Here is a 20,643-nt window from a genome sequence, read left to right on the forward strand (position 1 = left end):
GAAACGCGTCTCGCGGTGCTTCAACCCTTTCCCCTGGATTACCGCCGCATCCGAGTGGACTTGATTCGTAGTTATGCCCTGTTTGAACAAAGCTTGGCCGACAGGTTCTTCACCGTTAAGGCAAGAAACACACTTTGGGGACATGGTAAGAGGATTTTCAGCCTCAGAGGGCACGCATTAATCAGGCAAATTTTGTTCTCATTTCGAATAGCAGCTGCCTGGAATAACCTTCCCATGGCGGTTGCCTACGCTCCTCCTAGAACCCAGTGCAAAGCGCTATTAGACACTTATTTATGCGAGCCCTCGCGCTGACAAGCATTCCACTGCGTGCTGATAACTTCAAGGGCAGTGATACGCCTTATTTCATTTGTGCCTTAAAGGTGAACGACAGCCGCTGAACGACAAGTGCAAAGCCGACCAGGAGGTAAGCCTCGATCCTGTGCATCAATACGTGAATCGGTGACCTGAATTTTGCAGTCTGTTTCTCAAGGTCACTGTGACCTTGCTTTCTGGCGCTTCCAGTCGGCGTGGGAATGCCGTGCTATAATTTCAAGAGCATTGGAGTCGTCCCCGGGTCGAAAGTGAGCCATTTACATACTATTCACAAAAATATAGGATTTCATAGATATCGTTCTGTCCAAAACACAGCGGAAAACCCCAACTGTCATACACAAGCAATATGCCATCGGCAGAATTCGGCACTTCTATATGCGCAAGGTTAAGACCTGCCAACAGTTCTTCCACGATAAACTCCAGGCTATTGTCACGGAATTTCCGAATGTTGAGGTAACTTGCTCCTCTTGTGTTATCATCCTTAGACAATTCATCCATTCTACGCCGACCTTATCAATGTGCTCTACTCGAAGGATCATTATAAACTCGCCTTGGGACAGTTAAACACAGCTAAGAATATCATAGATGGGTAAATTGTATTATTTTGGTCACCCTCCCCAGGATTGCCCGTGATCAAGTGAAGATTTTGAAGTATGGCGAATCACTCTACCAGTGCAAAACTTTGAAACGTACTGCTCTAGGCAGGTAAGCCAAAGTCATTTTTGTAAGCCCCGTTTAGAATGTGCACTGTGATCAAGCGCCAGGCAGACAACCTTAAATTTCTGGAGGATACCCGGCAACACATGTCTCGGTTACCCACTATTGATCCGGATACGCGGACCCTTATACTGTGTGGTTTCCCCAACGTTGGGAAATCCAGTTTCATTAACAAGGTCAGTTTTAATCCATGGGTAGCTGGTTACTATATTAGCGTACTTCTTGCTGTGACTTTTCACTGAGGTCGTCCGTCTGCCATACGTCGTGTAGTAGCTCGTGCTGTCACGTGTTGAGGATTGTGGCTATTAACAGTGGAGCGTCAGTCCAGTATTGAAGGTAGGTGTAAGCACCTCAAAATGCTTACGATAGGTCAGCACCAGGTCTCCTTCCTCCCCCACTCTCCTCTTATTTCTATTACGAGGCCCCGAACATAATTAAACGAAAACTCCTAGAGAGTTGTAGTAAATGAGTTATGGTGAACGGCCACAGCTCAGTAACTTTGGCGTTTTCAGACTTCGTCGTTACTAATCCTTTGACGCCATTGAAAACTAGCAATGCTTCTGAGGCGTCGGTGGTCAAAAACCTGAGGACGCCTCATCATCTGTCCACAGAGGCCATATCTCGCACCCATACGATAGCACAGCTCACTGTAGCGTGGTACACGCGACCCTTTAGATCTAGTGAGGTGCCTTTTTGACGTCACGAGTGACACAAATTAGCAAACGTGATTCGAGCCTTTGAGATTCTTGCACTGACTTCATCGGACGCACTTCCGTCCGAGGTATGTAAAGTTTTCCACAATCCCCAGTGGTTCTCTTTGGATTGTAAGGGTTACGTTCAGAGGCTGGACGTTCTGAAGCATGGCTCTTGCACTTTGAAGGTGCAGGACATTCCAAAAAATGATATGATCCTGGTCAGTCTATTCAACCGGGCTTGTGCTTCGCTTTGGTCTCCAAGAATGTCATCTCCAGATCGGCAAGGCTCTTACTAGCAACAATTTGAACACCGGGGTTTCGGAGACCCTCCAGTGTTCGCCTCATTATTTCATCAGTGACGAAATTGAACAAGAATGGAGAGAGTGGGCATCCTTATCTGACACCACTTTTTGTAATGAAGCTTTTGGAGAGCTCACCATACACTCTGACCCGCCCAGAAGCATGTGGATATAGGGATCATCACCATCATCGACAGCATGACATCAATGTTCAACACCGATGCTTCACTACCGTACAACCATGATTTATTTGAAAGTCTTATGGTAAAGAAAAGAGTAAAGGTGGACGGGGAAGGGACTTAGTGCTAGCCTAACACAATCATTCCGAGGTGCGTACACCTCCAGACATTTACTCAGACAATCTGGATAGAAATTGACAACAAGAACGCCACTGACATCGGTTGGCAGCCATATCTTGTAGTGTCTCCAACCAGGCACAGTGAGGATCACGCGGTCCCCATCCTGGAAGGCGAGTAGCACCGACAGCACCCAAGCGTTTCGTGATCTCCTTCATGCTCCTCTGCCAAGTCAAGGGTTGGCCACCTCTCTGTTTACGCCACTCCGAGTTGGGCATGGAAAACAGTACTCTCTTCGGCAACCGATGGTTCGGCATACACAGCACATGTCCCAACCAACGCAGCTTCTGGCGCTGGACACATTCTCCAGTGGAAGTACCCGTTACACAACCGAAAACGCGCTTTTTAACTGCCTCGTTACGGATTCGCCGACACCACCCCACACGAGCTATGGCTCTAAGACAACGATTGTCGAACACCTGAAGACGTCTCTGGTCTACTGCTCGAATAGGCCAAGTTTCACAGCCATACAACAAAAACAGTCCGTACTGTAGCTTGATACACCCGTCCCTTCAGATTCAGGGATAAACCATTCTGACGCCACAGGTATCTCAAGTTAGCAAACGTGGCCCGATCCTTGCAGATTCGTGCATTCACCTCATCTGTCACACTACAATCAGAACCAATACAACTTCCAAGATACGTAAAACGATCCACAACTTCCAGTATTTCTCCCTGTATTGTAAGTGGCGTGTTCAGTGACTGCATGTCCACAAGCATGACCTTACACTTTGTAGGTGCAAAGTGCATACCAAAGGACGGGATGACTTTGGTCAGTTCATCCAAGAATACTTGCGCCTTTTCCTCCTCCTCGAACATGAGAACGATATAGGGATCGGATTAGGTTTACAAACTCCCGGTGTATACCCTGTTGAGCAAGTGTAGTTAACACTACTGATTGATCAACAGAGTCAAACGCACCCATGAAGTCAAGGGTCGTCTGTACATATGACGTTACTCTAACACCTGGCGGAGTGTGAAAATATGGTCAACGCGAGCGTGGGGACACTCATTTCCATCACAGTACTTGCCTCCTGTATGCTTGTTTCTGACAATGTACATCAGTGCAGAGGGAATCCAGCGTACGAGCAAGAGCCACCTGTTTACCTGCTTGTTTCAGTGTGCGAACATTAATGGCGGCTAAGTAGACAGACTTTCGGGGTTTGAAAACGAACTTCGAAGTGTTTAGGGTTGTGACTGAACTCGGACATACAGAAGCTGCAGCTGGGTGTGATTTGAGACGAGTAAAACGGTCAGTCCTAGTGCTGGGACCTGCCGAGAAAGTATTCAAGTTTAGGTGGTGTAGGGTCGAAGAGGGGAAACGTCAGCAGTAGGTTGTTTTCGCTTACCCGCCCTGCTGTATACAAAAAGTAAGGCGACCTGGCTGATGGCACCACGCGACGACCGATGTGGCATGAGAGTATTGTTAGCTGTAAACTTCATGGTTTTACGAGAGCTGGGATACTGCCAGGTCGCCGACGCATATAGAGGAGGACGATAGGGTCCTGAACCAAAGACTTACTCGAATGTCCAACCGCAAGGCAGTGGTATTGGGTTTGAAATGCAAGTACATAACCATTTTTACGGAACACACCGCCACACATGTTCCAACCCACAATCTGGAGAACTAGGAGACCGTTCGTCAGACCTCTACCCATGGGCTAACCTGGTATGAGAGACTCTGTGAGTGTCACGCGGACACCCCTCAGTCTAGCTAAACCGGCTGTCGAGGTACACCAACTGTCACGCCCTGATAAGGTCCAGTCTCCTCGTGACGGTAATAACCGTTCAGCTGTAACACCCTTTCGGTGCCTAGCTGCCGAGCCACTAGAGCGGAGCACGAGGACTGGACTGCCAGGCTGTCCAAGCCTAGACAGGGGAAGTTGAGTGGCAGAGGTCGGCTTCGAACCACGGACCTTCTGGTCAGTAAATTGGCGCTCTAACCACTGAGCCATCTCGTTCTCTGATTCAATTTCAAATGGACCAAGTACACTCCTACAGGTGTCTTGATCCTTTCCAGTCCGATCACTGGAGTGACCCAAGACCAGGACGGAGTGGCCTGAACTCTCAGCTCTGACCAGGACCGAAACTTGGTCGTAGAGTACAAACTTTTCCACATCTGAGCGTGAAACTGTGGGTGCACAGACGCCGATAGCCAGAATCGTCGAAGCATCATTCTCAAGTTAATGAAATCTGGTTCACCCTTTTTTTCCCAACACTGTGGTCTGCAGCTGCGAATAGCATATCGTTTTCACGTCAGTTTTATTGTCATCCTTTCTAGATTTCCTTCACCAACCAACCTGACCTCACTGACCGCAGCCATGTCCACCCTGCATCGTTTGAGTTCTTTTGAAACAAAAGCAGTCCGCCCTCCATCCTGATTTAGGAGAGTTCTCACGCGTCATGAGTGGAAAGCAGGAGGTTTTTGACGGCTGATTTTAGAAACAGGGGCTTATTCGGCTACCTGAGGACGGAGTGACTAGAACGCCAATTTACTGACCGGAAGGTCCGACGTTCGAACCTGACCTCTGCTTCTCACCGTCCCCCTGTCTAGGATTAAGCAACATGGCAGCTAGGCACCCAAAGGGCGTTACAACTGAAAGAACGGCTACCTTATCCTGAGCGTTTGACTTCAAGACTTGACACAAGGCAGTGTACCCATTATCCCTTGTATCATAGGAAGTAAGGTGTAGAAACCTGACTCCTAATGCTACTGTGGGGTGGTGCTCTATTCTTGGTCTTTAAAAGTACGTCGACACTCCTGAATGCTGCGCCGGTGGTCACATCAGTCGCCTCTCGAATTCCCCTGTCTAGGCTTGGGTAACCTCGCAGTATCCCAGCCCTCCTGCTTCCTTTGAGTGGCATGGCAGCCAGACACCGAAAGTGCGTTGCAGCTGAACGATTGTCTTTTTTCGGCCATTGGGAGACCGGAATACGCGGTCCTCATGTTCGGTCTTTTCTAACCCGTCCAACTTCAGGGAAAGGCAGGTGCTGGTCGCCCAGGAGAGACGCCTTATTGTTTTGACACTCCCGCCGCAGTGCGCAGTACGAACTCTCACATCCCTCATAGTACAATTTTTGTTAGTTCGGGGACTCGCTGTTTTTCGTCTGTCTACTCTCCTTTAGCCTTATTACTGTGGCTAAACCTTAAGGAACTAACTTCCAGGCAGCGAAGCCAGCAGTATCGTTGCATCCGTGAAATACGACAAAATGAAAGTGAAATCAGTCGTCGAAAAGTTCTCAGCAACCGAATGAGTAGTATTCTGTTCCGATACAAGCATTGTCTTTTGGATAACATGGTATGTATCCCTTGTTGCTTCTCCAACCCGTTTGTACGAAGCCCTAGTCCTCCACGCTCAGAATAAGCCATACAGTGTGTTCAAGAGAATACTTGCGGAGCTGTGTTCGAACTCTATTCAAGTGGATAGAGACACATCGCAACACAACAGAGGCGAAGAAAAAAGAAGAAAGAAGACTCTTCGAGACATTCCGAAATAACGGCTACCCGAGGAATTTCATATGGAGGTGGTTACGAGACCACCACCAAGCTGATCCGTCAACACAACCAGAACAGAGGAAGATTACGCTGCCGTATATCAGAAACGTGGCGGAGATGACTACACGAAACCTACGGCAACATGGAATTGCAGTCGCCTTTAAGCCTACAAACACGTTGAGAAGAACCCTCTCGAAACCAAAGGGAAGGTTGGATGCTTTGAAGAAGACTAACGTGGTCTACACACTTGAAGCAACAACTGCGACAAACACTATGTTGATGAAACGGGAAGAAAACTCGCTACGAGAATACACGGACACAAGCTTGCCAGCGGAAGACATAACCCTATGTCAGTCGTCTCAATTCACGAAGGCAGCGAAGGACACAAGTTCAATTGGGGACAGTGTTCAAATACTTGCTTGCTCAAGAACAAAACGGGAGCGAACGTTTGCCGAGGCGTGGTACTCCACACAAAAATCGATCAATAAACACATCGATATTGACGCAGTCTATCAGCCGTTACGAGCAAAAGAACCACACAGTCACGGTACTCTAAGACAAGAAACCTAACGGCAACCAACGGGCTAATTGGATCAAATGAAGACAGTCACTGAAAACAGAAGGCCGATGAATCAACCAATCAAGTGAACAAAACTCACACCACAAAGCAAGAAGAAAACGGCCGAATCACATCATCATCGACAGCATGACATCAGTGTCCAACACCGATGCTTCACTGCCGTAGAAGGCCTAATCACAGCAGAATAACCACACAGACCTGCCGAATAGAATGCGCCCAACGAACCAACCAGACACGAGATTGAGACCACGTCAGATTCACAGGAGACCAAGCAAACTACACGGCGACCGTTTCCAGGACTACCACATAATGTTTAGAAGCTATATAATCACAGACAGAAGAGGAGGAATTCACCCACTCAACCCTGCACTGACGATGTCACCTCGATTGGTGATGAAACGTTTGCAATCCAACTGCCAAGCTCGGCGAACACACCAACAACCAAACAACGCACCCGAGCTACCTACATTCCACAACATTGTTAATACTCGAATACCTAACCACAATCAGGACTAAACTATCTTGATCTTGTACTGGTTGTGTGATGAATCATTGGATGAATTAACTTCTTGTGAACATAAGGTGTGCCCATTTTCATTCACGGTGTTCTTATCGGTGATCCTCGTTGAACGCTCCAAACCACTGCATGCCGCTCCGCTTGCCGTATGCACACCAACAAGTTTCGGTAATTACAGTCGTGCGTTCTCGTCTGTCATTGGTTCTCTGTCGATCACTTCTGCTCACACAAAGAGCAGTAACTTTTGCAGCGGAGATAAACGAATAGAAGTTGTTCACCTGCTGGTCAACTGCGACATATTTTCTAATGCTTGCTTATTTTTAACTATTCATCATCTTATGTGCGTGTTTATTGATGTGTGGGCCGACCTTTTCCAACCCATCCATCTCCGGGGGAAGGCAGATCCTGGTCGTCCGGGAAAGACGCTTTTTGGTTAGAACAATCCTGCCGAGGTGCGCAGTAGGAATCCCTCCATCCTTCCTCGCAATACGATTTCTGGTAGTACGAGGATTCACTGCTCCTCGTTGGTCTTTCTAGCTTGGTTAAAATTTAAGCTCGCAGTATGATTGCATCCGTGAAGTACGACTAAGTGTGAGAGCTCCTGATCACATCTAAGACGCATTTGATAAAGGAATCCTATGGTAGCTGTGAAATTTCAGGTTACATTCAACACGAGGCAATTTCTGTGCGTAGAACCGTATGTGTAACTGGTTTCCCAATTTGGTCTCCGTCGGGTGGCATGCCAGCTAGGTACTGAAATGGTGCTTTAGCTGCACGGGCAAAAACTCATCAAGGGAGAAGAGTCGGTTCGTTATGCAGGGTTTTTGTGTGAATACTAATGAAACGCCCGTGCAAATGCTTTTAGTAAGAATGTGACGTAGATGATCGATTTCGGCAGTGAAGCATCAGTGCCAGCACTGATGTTGCCGTCTTTGATGATGATGATGATGATGGTGGTGATGATTCTCACATTCATTGACAAAATGTACAGGAAATAAGTTCTTCATATGTCTTATGGATTGCCATTTAACATCCAGCACGACACCTGCTAATTATCCGTTTGTATTGCTTCAACCAGCCCGGAATTCTGTTAGGGGCCAGTCTCTTGTGGGGAGTTTTAGAGCCCCGCAAGGCTTCTTGGTGGAAAAAACTTTACTGTCTCCATGTTCGCCAGTATGAATGACTTCTCTCGTTATTTTCACTCAGCATTTGTTCGCTAAGTTGGTTCAATTTGATAATCCTTTGTTTTCTTGCATGTCGACATCCCTAAATGACCACTAGGCGTTACTATCGCTATTGATTTAGAGCTCAATAGAGCACTTCCCTACCCACGTTTTGCGGGTGATGTAATATTGAATAATTTGTCGACAAAGTCAGTCAGTACAGTATGTTCGGGGGGGGGGGGGGTGCATCTTCGCTGGGACCTACGTGCCTACGTGATGTCCATACTCGAGGTGGCCCAGTGGTTAGGCTACAAACTTACTCATCGGAATGTCGGTGGTTCGAGCCCAACCTCTGCATCTCGACTGTTACTGTTTTGGGTTGGGCAACCTGACAGCCTACTGGCCCCGGTGCTTCTGGTGGCATGACAGCGAATGGCACCGAATGGGTGCTACAGATGAACGATTATACGATCCCGCTAAGGAGTATCAAAATCCTTAGCTTTTCCTTCCCTATATGGTTGAGATTCCCTCTAAATAATTCCAGACAGGTACGATATCGAGGTACGTTTGGAGTTAACAGGTGCCCTGTCGTTTCCCTTCAGCATTCATCCTTCGAATGATGCTTGCCTCAGCTAGTCACCAAACAAACGATTTCCCCCACATTTGTCGCTTCAGATTACACGTGCAGATGTGGACGTCCAACCATTTCCGTTCACCACGAAATCTCTGTTCGTCGGACACACTGACTACAAAAATCTTCGGTGGCAGGTGGTTGACACTCCCGGCGTGCTTGACCGCCCCTTGGAAGAACACAACACCATCGAAATGTTGGCCATAACCGCTTTAGCTCACTTGCAAGCTGCTGTAGTCTACATTATGGACCTGTCGGAACAATGTGGCTACACGATTAAACAGCAACTGACTTTGTTTGAAAGCTTACGCCCATTATTTCGCAACAAACCTCTGGTGATTGCTGCAAATAAGGTTAGTCTTTTTTCTTTATCTCGCCTACTCGGTATTCCCATGCGTGAGTTTGCGTTACTGGCGTTCGGTGTTTTCGAACTGCTGTTTAGCTGTCATCATCCGTCCAGATTTGCTTAGATTCATCTTCTCTAGTGTTCAACTTGACTTAGTATTGTTCCTGTAGCTAATTGGTCTTCCAACTCAATCTGCTTGGAACGTGAACCCAACTGAGCTAATTTGCCGAATTGTGTGGTCCTTCGTGGACCGCACTCATTTGCAAACGAATTTGGTTTTAACGGGAAACTCAGTTAAATCCCAGCTGAGTCCCCCGTTTATGATGTTTTTAGTGGAATATACTACACATAGACTGCCTCGCGTTTCAGCTCGGTACGCTGTTCGTGCTGTCACGGTTTATTTTCTTGGCTTTACACTACTCATAACTTTATTGGAAGCTGGGATTCATTTGAGTCTCGTGTTAAAAGCAAACCAATTTGCAAACGATTATGTTTCGCAAAGGCGTCTTTATAGTTTGGACTCAAACAAAACATTAGGTTGGCGGAAACCCGGGGGCTGCGCCTATTTGATGAGCCTGGAGAATAGCGAGGAGTTTTCAGCAACCTTATGAATAGTGTTTTGTTCACTCAATACTGCGATTAGAATAATCAGTGTTTGGGTGGATTGACTTCTTGTGAACATAAGATGAGTCTATTTTCGTGTCGCACTACTCATAAGGTTGCTGAAAATTCTTCGATAGCCCACGACTGGTTTCACCCTTCTTGGGGCTCATCAGGTAGGCGCAGTCCCCGATATCTTGAATGTCGTAGCAATTGAAACATGAGGCGGCCTAGTGCAGCACATTCAGTTGAATAGAAACGAGAGATTCAGTTGGGCTCCAGGTGAGTCTCTCGCAGGACCAAATTTGTTTACAAATGAGTGTATTTCGCTAATGTGCCTATTTTCATTCATTGTGTTCTTATGGTTGATCCTCATTGTATACCGTTCCGTTTGCCGTATGCATACCAAGAAGTTTTGGTTATTGCAATCGTGCATTTAACCTGTTCTCGTCTGTCATTGGTTCTCTGTCGATCAGTTCTGCTTACACAAAGAGCAGTAACTTTTGCAGCGGAGATAAACAAATAGAAGTTGATCATCTGCTGATCAACTACAACACATTTTGTAATGCTTACTTGGTTTTGTGACTATTCATCATCTTATGTGTGTGTGTAAGCATGGATAAGTGGCTTACTGTTTGCAGAGGAATGTCTGTTCAGCTATCGAACGGCAGAAGAGGTTTGCTTCATGACGATTGACCATGTGACTGTATTTGTAGCTGTAACACCCTTTTGGTGCCTAACTGCCATCCCGCATGAAGGTTGCACGAGGGCTGGAATACTGCCAGGTTGCCCAAGCCTATACAGGGGAAGTCAAGAGGCAGAGGTCGGGTTCGGATCACCGATCTTTAATCACTTGAGCCATCTCACTGGATTGGTAGGTTCGGATTTCTCATGCGGATGCTACTAGGGGTGGGGTGAGGGTCCCGCTCACTGTTAGACTTTTCTCGGGTTACCTACTAGTCACTTGGATTTGATTGCTACGTGGATTTCCAGTCATTGTACGATCGATTGTGATGTGTGCGCCAACGAAGCATCAGTGTTGAACACTGTTTCGTGTGTTTGTCCTACCAGGTGCGTGTGGCACTTATCCAAAGTGGGCACAACAGACTCGTAGACTGCGGTACGGTCTTTTTTTCGGACTTTACGTCCAAAGCCTTAAGACGATAGGCGGAAATCCGTAACACACTGAAACCACCTGAAGGTGCCTAAGAAAGTTAAAAATTATCACCCCATACTCTAAATACAGTCTAAAACAGCCAAACACACAGGAGACGTGTGCAATGAAATGGCGTGGCTAATTTTATGCAGACTTTATAGAAGCATCGCAGTTACACCGGTGAAGATGATAATGAATAAACCATACAGTACTGCAGGTAGTTAAGATGTAAATGAATTGAAAAGCGAAGCAGCCTTCTCGTCCGACGCTTCAGGTGATTCCAGGGAGTGACCTGTTTTCTGGGGTGGGTTTAGAGTTGCGGAAGCATTTTGGTGGTGTAGAGACCGTGTGCAGTTCAATTACGACGTTCCTGAACTGCGTTCCCGGTGCTATGTTTCTTTGAATTTCCTGTGAATGTTATAAACTGAAGTAACTGAACTTCAAGGCGCTGTGACTTTTCGTGCATCTTCTTAACTGGTTGAATTGTACTTGAGAATGTATGTTTGGCATTCGCGGAGCTTCTCATTCCAGGTTGGTCAATGGATGGAGATCTGGGTATAGGTCGGCCACCCTGTATTACGATTTGGGGACTGTGTGGCGGCATGCCTCCTAAAAATATGGACTACTCCGACAGTCTCACACCAACTGCCGCTGCCTCATGGTTAGACCTCTTAGCCCCATGCTTTGGTTGAGGACCCAAGTCGTCCTTCTGTCTAGACTTGGGCTCCCTAGCAGTATCCCAGCCCACATGCAACCACGTGACCAATTACAGACAAATTCATTTCATTTCGACCGTCGCATGGTTCTATCAGCCGGGTGGTAATTGCAGAGCGGGCAAGCGAAAACAGATAACTTCGGATACCTCTTTTCTCTTCCATTTATTCATTCCTTTATTTGGGACATCATTCTCAACGATTGACGTATCCTTTCGCCGCAGATTGCCGTTAGCTGCACTGTCTACGGCCAATTCTGTAGGCACGACCATGGGCACACTCCAAACTCCGACGCCCAGTTCATCTGGCAGCCTTCAAAACAAATTGGACAACAGACTGATTTTGCATTTACTCATTTCTTTTGATGTGTACCGCCACTATGGAACAAAGGTCCATGACCTAAGTATAGTTTTTGAACTGACCTCCCTATCGTTTGTGGCCGCTTTTCGCTGCGCACCTCTGGTGACTCTCGAGCCGCCGCAACGGTTTATGCCGGAATTAGTATTGTTTTAAACCGCCGAACTGAAGAGTTTTTTCTTGACTGGATTCCAACTGATAGTCGCTGCTGCGTGGCTTGTTTGTGTGAGCGCTCCCGGTGTGTAGTGTATCTGACTGCGCCCTAACAGACTGCAGCTGGGGTACTACCAGATTCAGTTTACACGATTCTTCGGTGAAGGTTACCCATGGTGATAGAAACACATACGCATAAAAAACTGCAATTATCGTTGTGTTTTTCCTCCACTAATCAACCTAAGCACATTGCAGAACTGTTCGACCACGTTCGTACTGAACATGTCGCAGATATTATGAAGTTGACCACTATACATCCAGACACCATCTCCCATGTCGATTAAGTGCCAACGTCTCGTCATATTGGAATATCTTGTCTCTTATGTTGCCCACTACCTGTCGTTCTTTTTCAGAAAGATATCCGCTCATTCGATGAATTGGCGGACAGTGACAAAGACCTTATTCGTGAGGTGGTTCGTTTCCCGACGGATTCTGATGACGTAGCCACGATGGAGGGGGTGATGGATGCGCAGCGTCCATTGTTTCTTCAGATGTCCACCGTCACTGAAGAGGGTGTCATTCGAGTTCGTGCGGCTGCCTGTGATGACCTGTTGGCACTTCGCGTTCAGGCGAAGCTTCGGGCTGCGACGGTTTCGAGTCATCAGGATGGGGAAGAAGGCAGTAGTATCACTAGTCGATTATACGTTGCAAAACCAAAACCGAAGGATGACAGTGAGCTAAATCCGGTAAGTTTAAATTTTCTCGGTGATGGACCACCCTGTGGAGTGTTCAGACCGGCGATTATGCCGTTCCGTCATTCTATTTTGCCTAAAATTATCTTCCAACCACGTGTTACATTTGGATCTCTCAACTTCTTCTGTGGTCCTAGTGGCCACCTTTATTCGTGATCCGGCCATTGGTTAAACCCTTACGAGTACTTGTCCGTCGTTACCAAGCCCACCTGGATTCTTGCATTGAAAAGTTTGCCTGAACTTAACCGAATAGCCTACTGGCAATATGGATCATCGTAGTTATCACGAACGCCTGTTTACCTGCTTTTGTCATTGTCATTCCGGTTGCGTCGTTCAGCTGTAGCACCCTTTCGGTACCTAACTGCCATGCTACCCGAAGGTCGCACGAGGGCTGGGCTAATGCCAGGTTGCCCAAGCCTAGACAAGGGAAGTCAAGAAGCAGAGGTTGGGGTTCGAACCACGAACCTTCCGGTCAGTAAATTCGTGCTCTCACCACTTGAGACATTTCGCCCGGAGCAAGTATGAGACGGTCATATCATCATAAAGGAAACTACTCACAAGGTTGCTGAAAACTCTTCGACAGCCCACGACCGGTATCGCCCTTCCACTTCGGGCTCATCAGGTAGGCGCAGTCCCCGAGTGTTCTTCAACCTTATGTTCTACTTAAACCCAAATTGGACTGTCTTCGAGAAATACACTCATTTGCAAATCGGTTTGGTTTTCACGAGAGACTCAGTTGAATCTCTCGTGAAAACCAAATTGATTTACAAATGACTGTATTTCTCGAAGAAAAAAGTCCCTTTCAAATCCCTAATAGTTTCTTCACAATGAGTTTTTATGGACTGTTCATGCTGAGCATGAGCATCCGTAATTCAGTTAACCATTAGGAGATGACGGGATGATAAAATACCGAAATTCCGCCTGGACAACGCTGATCCAGGCCATTCTGAAATGCTAACCGAATAGTATCCTTTTTGTTTTCTGCACTTCGGTGGCGAAAACTCAAAAAGGGAACGAATTTTGCCGGAATTGGAATGTAAGAAATCCGGCCGCATCGAAGAATTTCCCTCCGAACTTCGATCCCAGAATAACTTAGGTTAATCTGAAAGCTCCTAGCCGGCACTAGAGGTTTGATGTTTTGCACTGGTCTTGTTCACTTTCTTCCCCTTGACTGGCAGTACGGAGCTTCTGCCACCGCCAGAAAAAACAAAGCAACGATTCCCCAACACTATGTAGTTCAATACTTAGCGCCTGAAGTTCGCAAATGGCGTGTCCTGGTGGTTAGTTGAACTTTCGGTAAACTTTGGCACATCGTGAACTGCCTGTTTTGTGTTTGCTCCACTATTTTGTCGCGCTAACAGAAAGTCGTCGTATTACTCCTTCCGACCAGGGATTTTCACACCAATTCTGTTGTTACCCCATCCAGGATGGAACGGTGAATCGACCGCCCATTATCCCTCCTGGTATCTTGGCAAAACGGCGTCAGCGCGCTCAAAAACGCTCTCGGACAGCTGCATTTGGTCCCGAAGATGGCATGGAGGTGGAAGACGACAGTGTGTCTAGTCAACCGTTAATGCGTGAACGAGAACTAGCTGCGGGCGACGATCCGTTCATCATTAACTTGCGTGAGCACTGGCGAATCGCACGTCCTGAACAGGCCAACGACATCATTCCCGAAATTATGGACGGGTATAATCTGATAGATTTCTTCGACGCCGACATCGAAGAACGTCTGAACTTGTTGGAGAAGCAGGAGGCCACTATGGAGGCTGCCGGTGTATACGAAGAGTCTGATTGGACCAAAGATCCTGATGCGGATAACCCAGAAATGAAGAAGATCCGGGAAACTGCAGCAAAGTAAGCACTTCCGAATCTCCCATGTATTTCATTTTTCATATTGACGGTTTCCGGCTAATTGTGTCCTCTTATATCTTCGGATGCGTTTCTGCACAGTGCAGTGCGCTTCGAGGCACCGCTGAGCCACAATAATCGGCGTGTTGATCATGTGCTTGCTGAACCCATCAGTCTTTGCATTCACTGGCCCATTATGCAACCCGGTGGTTTCATCATGGATAAATGAGCCACGCTGCCATTTACGTACGCTGAAAGTAGATTCGTCACTAGCCAGAAGTGGAGCCACTGACGGGGAGTGTTGTATTCTGAGTGAGTGGTGTAGATTTCTTCTAGAGTTCTGTTACGACATAGGGGTCCCTAACCTAGCTACAGCGGGATTAATTTGGTTACGGAATACTGTAAAGCTTGGAAAGTTTCGATTGGAAATTTGTTGTGCAAAACGATATCTTCCTGCGTTGTTCCTCTCATTATTGGGCCGAGCGCATTTGGTGATGTCTGTTCGGCAGTCGATGTGGCGTGTAGACAATAAGACTGGACTATGATGAACTCTCATGCGTACCTTTTTGCACCGTGACTGCTGCGGAACTCCCCTCGATCACCGACAATCAGCTGTCATCGTAGCTCTTCCCTCCCAGACTGTTTACACTCCGGTCCTAGGTATACACACGAGTCTGTAGCGGGCAAATAAAATACACCGATTTCCGCCCTGTGATCGCATTAGTCCTCCTCTCCGATAAGAGACGACCACGGAAAGGAACCAGTCTATCCGAAGGCGGCTTGCTTAGTTGATCGTGCCTGACTCTGTTTAGAGACTGTTCAAATTTGTAGTCTCTCATGGGTGTTGTAACCACTTCTCCTTCATGGAACGCTTTGGTAGTCCCTTACTGGACCAAATAAATGGATGAATGCCTGTTACCGGTTTGCTTTTGAATTGGGCCTCCTTTCTGTGATCTGACCGTCTCGTTTCTTTGAGTTATACCCGGTAGCTGCTCCCTCAGGTAGTCCCCACCAATGGGCTCTTTCCGAATCGGGCAGTCATATGTGGGCCATGTCAAAAGTTTGGTTCAAGTCAAACCGTTCAGCCGTCACTCCTTTTCGACACGATGCATCACGAAGCAAGTCAGGTCGACCAGGCTTAAATGGGAACAATTGGGTAGCGTGGAGTGTGTGCGTACTAACGCTTACACATACCCTAACTTCGGATTTCTGGAAAAATCGCTCCATAGTCATCTCCGGGGGGGCATAACTGTCGGTAAAGAGTCGCGGGTAGCATTGGGTACTAAATTGAGTCTAACGGTTATGTGAGTCAGAGACCTGGCTGTTGTTGGGTGTAAAATCGGTCAATAGGCTAAAGTTCGTCAAATACTTTTCTCGGTATCCTATCTCTATCCGGTAGATGAGCCAATTATGTGTTGTACTTGGCTTCGAATGCCAGCAGATCGCTTCATCCCAAAAAAATTTTTCATCCAACCATGTGTTGAGGGGAGGCGTGCCAAAGAAGTCCGAAGACACCTTAACTAACAAATTCAGTGGCATTTGCAATTGCCGTTCTCCTAGACTGGAACCTGAAGACGGGACATAAGGTACTGACGAACAGCACAGCGGCTCAGCCGATGACATTCATTCCTCTGTGATATTGTCTTCAGTGTGTTGCTACCCCCCTTCCCTGATCCCCACGAAGAAGCGCTGTAGTAACACCACAATCATTCTCTTATTCACCATTCATCGATAACAGCCTTCGCTTCCCGTCAATGAAACCGTGACAGCTAAAACCAATTTGTAGCTCATGCGCAGCCTCCAAACGATAATGAGTTATTTTAATCTTTCTGGTGTTGGACTGTTCATGGAAATCTTTCCATCATCATTTATTTCCACATGTTTCTCCGTATTCTTCCTCTACAGAATACGCGAGGCCCGTGCAATTCGTATATTGGAGTCACGTGCTCGCAAACATGTTCGTGCACCTCAAGTTCCTCGATCTGCTCGTTCGGTTAGTGTTCACAAGATACGCACTGACTTGGGCGAACTTGGCCTTGATGTGGATATGGAAGAGGAGGTAAAGGGTTTCTTTGTGTTTTAATGTTGGAACGAGTTGTGTTTTATGTAATTGAAGAGTATATCCGTTCACCTGTAGCACCCTCCCGGTGCCTAACTGCCTAACCTGAAGGTCGCACGACGGTTGGAATACTCCCAGGTTGCCCAAGCCTAAACAGGGGAAGTCGAGAGGCAGAGGTCGGGTCCGAACCACGGACTTTCCGGTCAGTAAATTCGCGCTCTAACCACTTGGACCATCTCGCCCCCAAAGTGTACATCCGAGAGGAGCTGACTTTCTTCACTCATCTGCAGCACTGGGTTTGAATATACTGGTGTGTCAGGGGATGTCTTCACACTGTGGATCAATTACTTCTGCAGAATTTGATCGACATTCAATTTCTCATGTGTTACGATGCGCCCATCAGACTCGTTTCCTTGTTGAGTAGGACATCGCTTACCGTACAAGTATTTACTGCTTGTATCTACAACAGAATATCAGTAGCGTTTCATAGATACCATGACATGGGTGTGTGTGTGTTATTAGTGTTCTCTTTTGTTAACAACAAAAACCACTTGGTAAATCAGAAGGCGAGAAAGAGACACTAATAAAACCTGTTTTGAGGGCGTGAGGTTACGACAACTAGGTGCACCTCAATCAAATACAATACAATACCAAAAATAGAAAGATTTAATCGAACGACTTATCGTTCTGAGTGTGAATTGTAATTCGTGTTTGTTTTGGTAGATTTCCTGCTACATGATCCTGGTTGTCCGCAGTTTTCGGTGCTTGAGGCGGTCTGTGTTCCGACGCGCGAGTGATGCGTGTGTGTGTGTGCTTGATTGTGTTCTGTCCTTATAAATAGGTCGTTGCAATGAATGGGACATGAAAACAATGTGAAATCACCTGGTGTCGTTCAAAAGGTCATGGAATGGGATTTGACATATTGTCGTATTCATGTCACGATTTTGATGCGTGATTGTGGGACAGACGAAATGGAATGGGAGTAGTAGGTACCGGTGGGAAATTGATTTGAGGAGTAATTAAGCAGAAGGGTAAGCGTTACAGTGTCACTGACGTGTTGAAAAAAAGATGTCCTCAGGAAGATGTAATTGTGTCGACCGCGAATGGGTTTCCTAATGTGTGCCAATTCTTGATGGGTTTGCTTGTCCCTTCGGGGAGCGACCACACTGAAGTCATACAGAATTGATCGCTAGGAGGGAGTTGGCCTTGTCAGTGTCTTCAGTTCCCACGAACATGTTAAATGCCTTTCTTTAAATAAAGATCGCCATTTTTTGGCAACCTCTAGTAACTACCATACTGAAACGTATTCCACACCTGTCTAGATTAATCACCTGCATGGTTCCAAAACACCCATACTTAGGTTGACGCTACTCTTGTTCGGATCGAGGTAGCTCAGTGTTTGAAGGGGAATTTACTGATCGGAAGGTCCATGGTATCTCGACTTCCCTTATCTGGGCTTGGGCAACCTGGCAGTACCCCAGCCTTCGTGCTTCCTTCGACTGGCTTGGCAGCTAGGCACCGAAAGGGTGCTACAGCTGAGCCTTCATTATCATTATTTATTCAGCGACCTCATAGTAGACTCTAGTTCGCAAACGTGACAACTTTTCACGGGTGCAGGTTGATCTTGTGCGCCAGTCAGTATCTTTTTGCAACCGTATATTATCAGCTCAACCTGAACTAACCAATAATTCCTGTTGACGACCCGCCAGTCACATGTGACAGTCGACAGCTATTTGGTCTCTCCGCACAGGGGAGCTGTCTCACGCCTGACACCCAAACGCCGTTATGACCTGACTTCTTTTTTCTCGTGGCAGCTACCGTACATTCATTCACTTGGGCTTGTGGCGGCATGGCTACTGTTACTATCTTGATAGCCACGTCACTGTCAATCAGGTTAATCGGACGTGACTTACTGACTGTTTGTAACAATGCTTCAGCGGTTGTTAGCTTATAATGCAGTCCCTTTACTTTGACCCACCTTAAGTGAATTAGTTCGTAAAACCACATCTGTAAGCTCTTTCACTTTACCGTATTGTACATAAAATCCATATTTTTCATAATTCTCGGTCAACATACGGTCGACCAATCGCCCTTGGGTGTTCCATCGTAAAAGTCTCGGAAACTTAGTCATCCAGGCGCTCTGCGCTTGCTTTGACAGCAACCTCTCTCAAAGGCCTTTCTTGTCCCACAGAAGGACGATAATCTCACATTTTCCGTCTTGGGAAGGACTCGCGTGGGTCTTCCTAGTTCCAAAAAAAAACTGGACAACCATGGACTCAGCTTAACAGCCAGCTTTTGCGTAATACTTTGCTAAGGCCCGTGTCTCTATGGTCTAATACCCACCCACGTATTTACCGTTCGTCCATTTTCTGTTCCATTCATCACTACTCAGGGTGAACGAGGCCGAGCTTTGAAGAAAATGAAACGCCAGAGAAATTCCACTCCGAACCCTCATCGCGAAGCTTCTATCGCCCGGGCTTCGAGGCCTCGATCGCTATCTGCTGTGCGTGACCCGAAGATGCAGGAAAAGGTCCAAAGAATGAACAAACTTGCTCAACGCAAGACTGTCACTCTGGCACGCAAAGGAGAGGGTGATCGTACTATTCCGGACTGGAAACCGAAGCACCTGTTCTCTGGGAAACGGTCTACCGGGAAAACGGATCGACGATGATTTGTTTGTTATTGGATCAAAGCTGAACCGTATCCTTCGCCTTTCCTCTAATTTTTTCTATACTGTAAATATAACGTGGTTTCACCAGAAAATTACTGTACCATGGTGAATGCCTGGGACAAACAGTTTCAACACTACGATAGCTACCACAAGATCTTTAGACTTAAATGTATGGTCCATATGCGGCCAGTGATTAATTCGGCATCGTCTAACGTGGAACAGTGATGGTTTGCTGCCACCCAACCGCGTCATTTCATCCAATTGAAGCGGTGAGATGGGACGGATAGTGGCGGGTGCTCGTGTTTCTCTTGCATAGAGCAATAAGCCTGTAAGAGAACTAATGGCATCACCTCACTGCTACCGTAAATTAGTTATTTCCTCTACCCGTAAAAAAATCGTTCAGCCGTAACACCCTTTCGGTGCCTAACTGCCATGCCACCTGAAGGTTGCAGAAGAGTCGGGTTGCTCAAGCCTAGACAGGCGAAGTCGAGGCACAGAGGTCGAATTCGAACCACGGACCTTCTGGTCAGTAAATTCGTGCTCCAACCCCATTTTTTCCTTACTACTGTCAATGGCTTATTCCCCGTCCCCTTATTTCACCCGTCTGGACTGATTATCCCGCTTCGACTGGGATACGTCAAAGAGATTCCCACCAGCGGGTCAAGTTGTCGTAACCAGAGAATGCTATGCAGGCTTTATATTCGCATGGTTTCCAAACGAAAAACATCAACCGTCGTTGAAGAAATGTGAGCATTCCACGAAAAAAAGCCTAAATGATGCCCGTCCGATCCTCGTAGTTTCGGAAAGAGGCGTTTCCTTTATTCGGGTATTCAAGCTTATTCCACGACTTTTTAAATTTTGTTTCGATCTCTAGAATACCCGACGAAGGCCCAACATACACGTCTACTCCGTTTCTTATGCTCTCTGTTGCTTCATTAGGATAAACAGCGGATAATCTCAAAAGGCCACCAATTAACACGTGATGTAGTATGCGCTGAATTGCAACGCCTGATTACTTGGATGAGAGTAGGCAGATGCCCAGATTCCTCCTTAATCAGCTTCCGCACCGGACACAATCATGGGTAATTAAACTAAATCAATGGATCTCTTACCGGTTTCCTGAATAATAGGCGCGAACCGGCCCTCTTTGTGCCAGTCCGACAGGATGTGGCGATTAGCCATCCGGATCCATCTGGTT

At 46.9% G+C, this 20,643-nt stretch overlaps 1 protein-coding gene across 1 annotated transcript; it reads left to right on the plus strand.

Annotated features, from left to right (window-relative positions):
* Positions 1–533: 533 nt before the first annotated feature.
* On the plus strand, positions 534–19,530 carry T265_07131 (hypothetical protein; the record flags this gene model as incomplete). Its single annotated transcript, XM_009172574.1, has 10 exons — positions 534–581; positions 616–786; positions 819–922; positions 955–1,038; positions 1,073–1,226; positions 8,832–9,140; positions 12,526–12,858; positions 14,291–14,721; positions 16,621–16,774; positions 19,167–19,530. The coding sequence occupies 10 exons, from the start codon at positions 534–536 to the stop codon at positions 19,443–19,445; spliced, it is 2,067 nt and encodes a 688-aa protein (XP_009170838.1).
* Positions 19,531–20,643: the final 1,113 nt, after the last annotated feature.

Source organism: Opisthorchis viverrini (assembly GCF_000715545.1).
Source record: "Opisthorchis viverrini unplaced genomic scaffold opera_v5_161, whole genome shotgun sequence".
NCBI lineage: Eukaryota > Metazoa > Platyhelminthes > Trematoda > Opisthorchiida > Opisthorchiidae > Opisthorchis > Opisthorchis viverrini.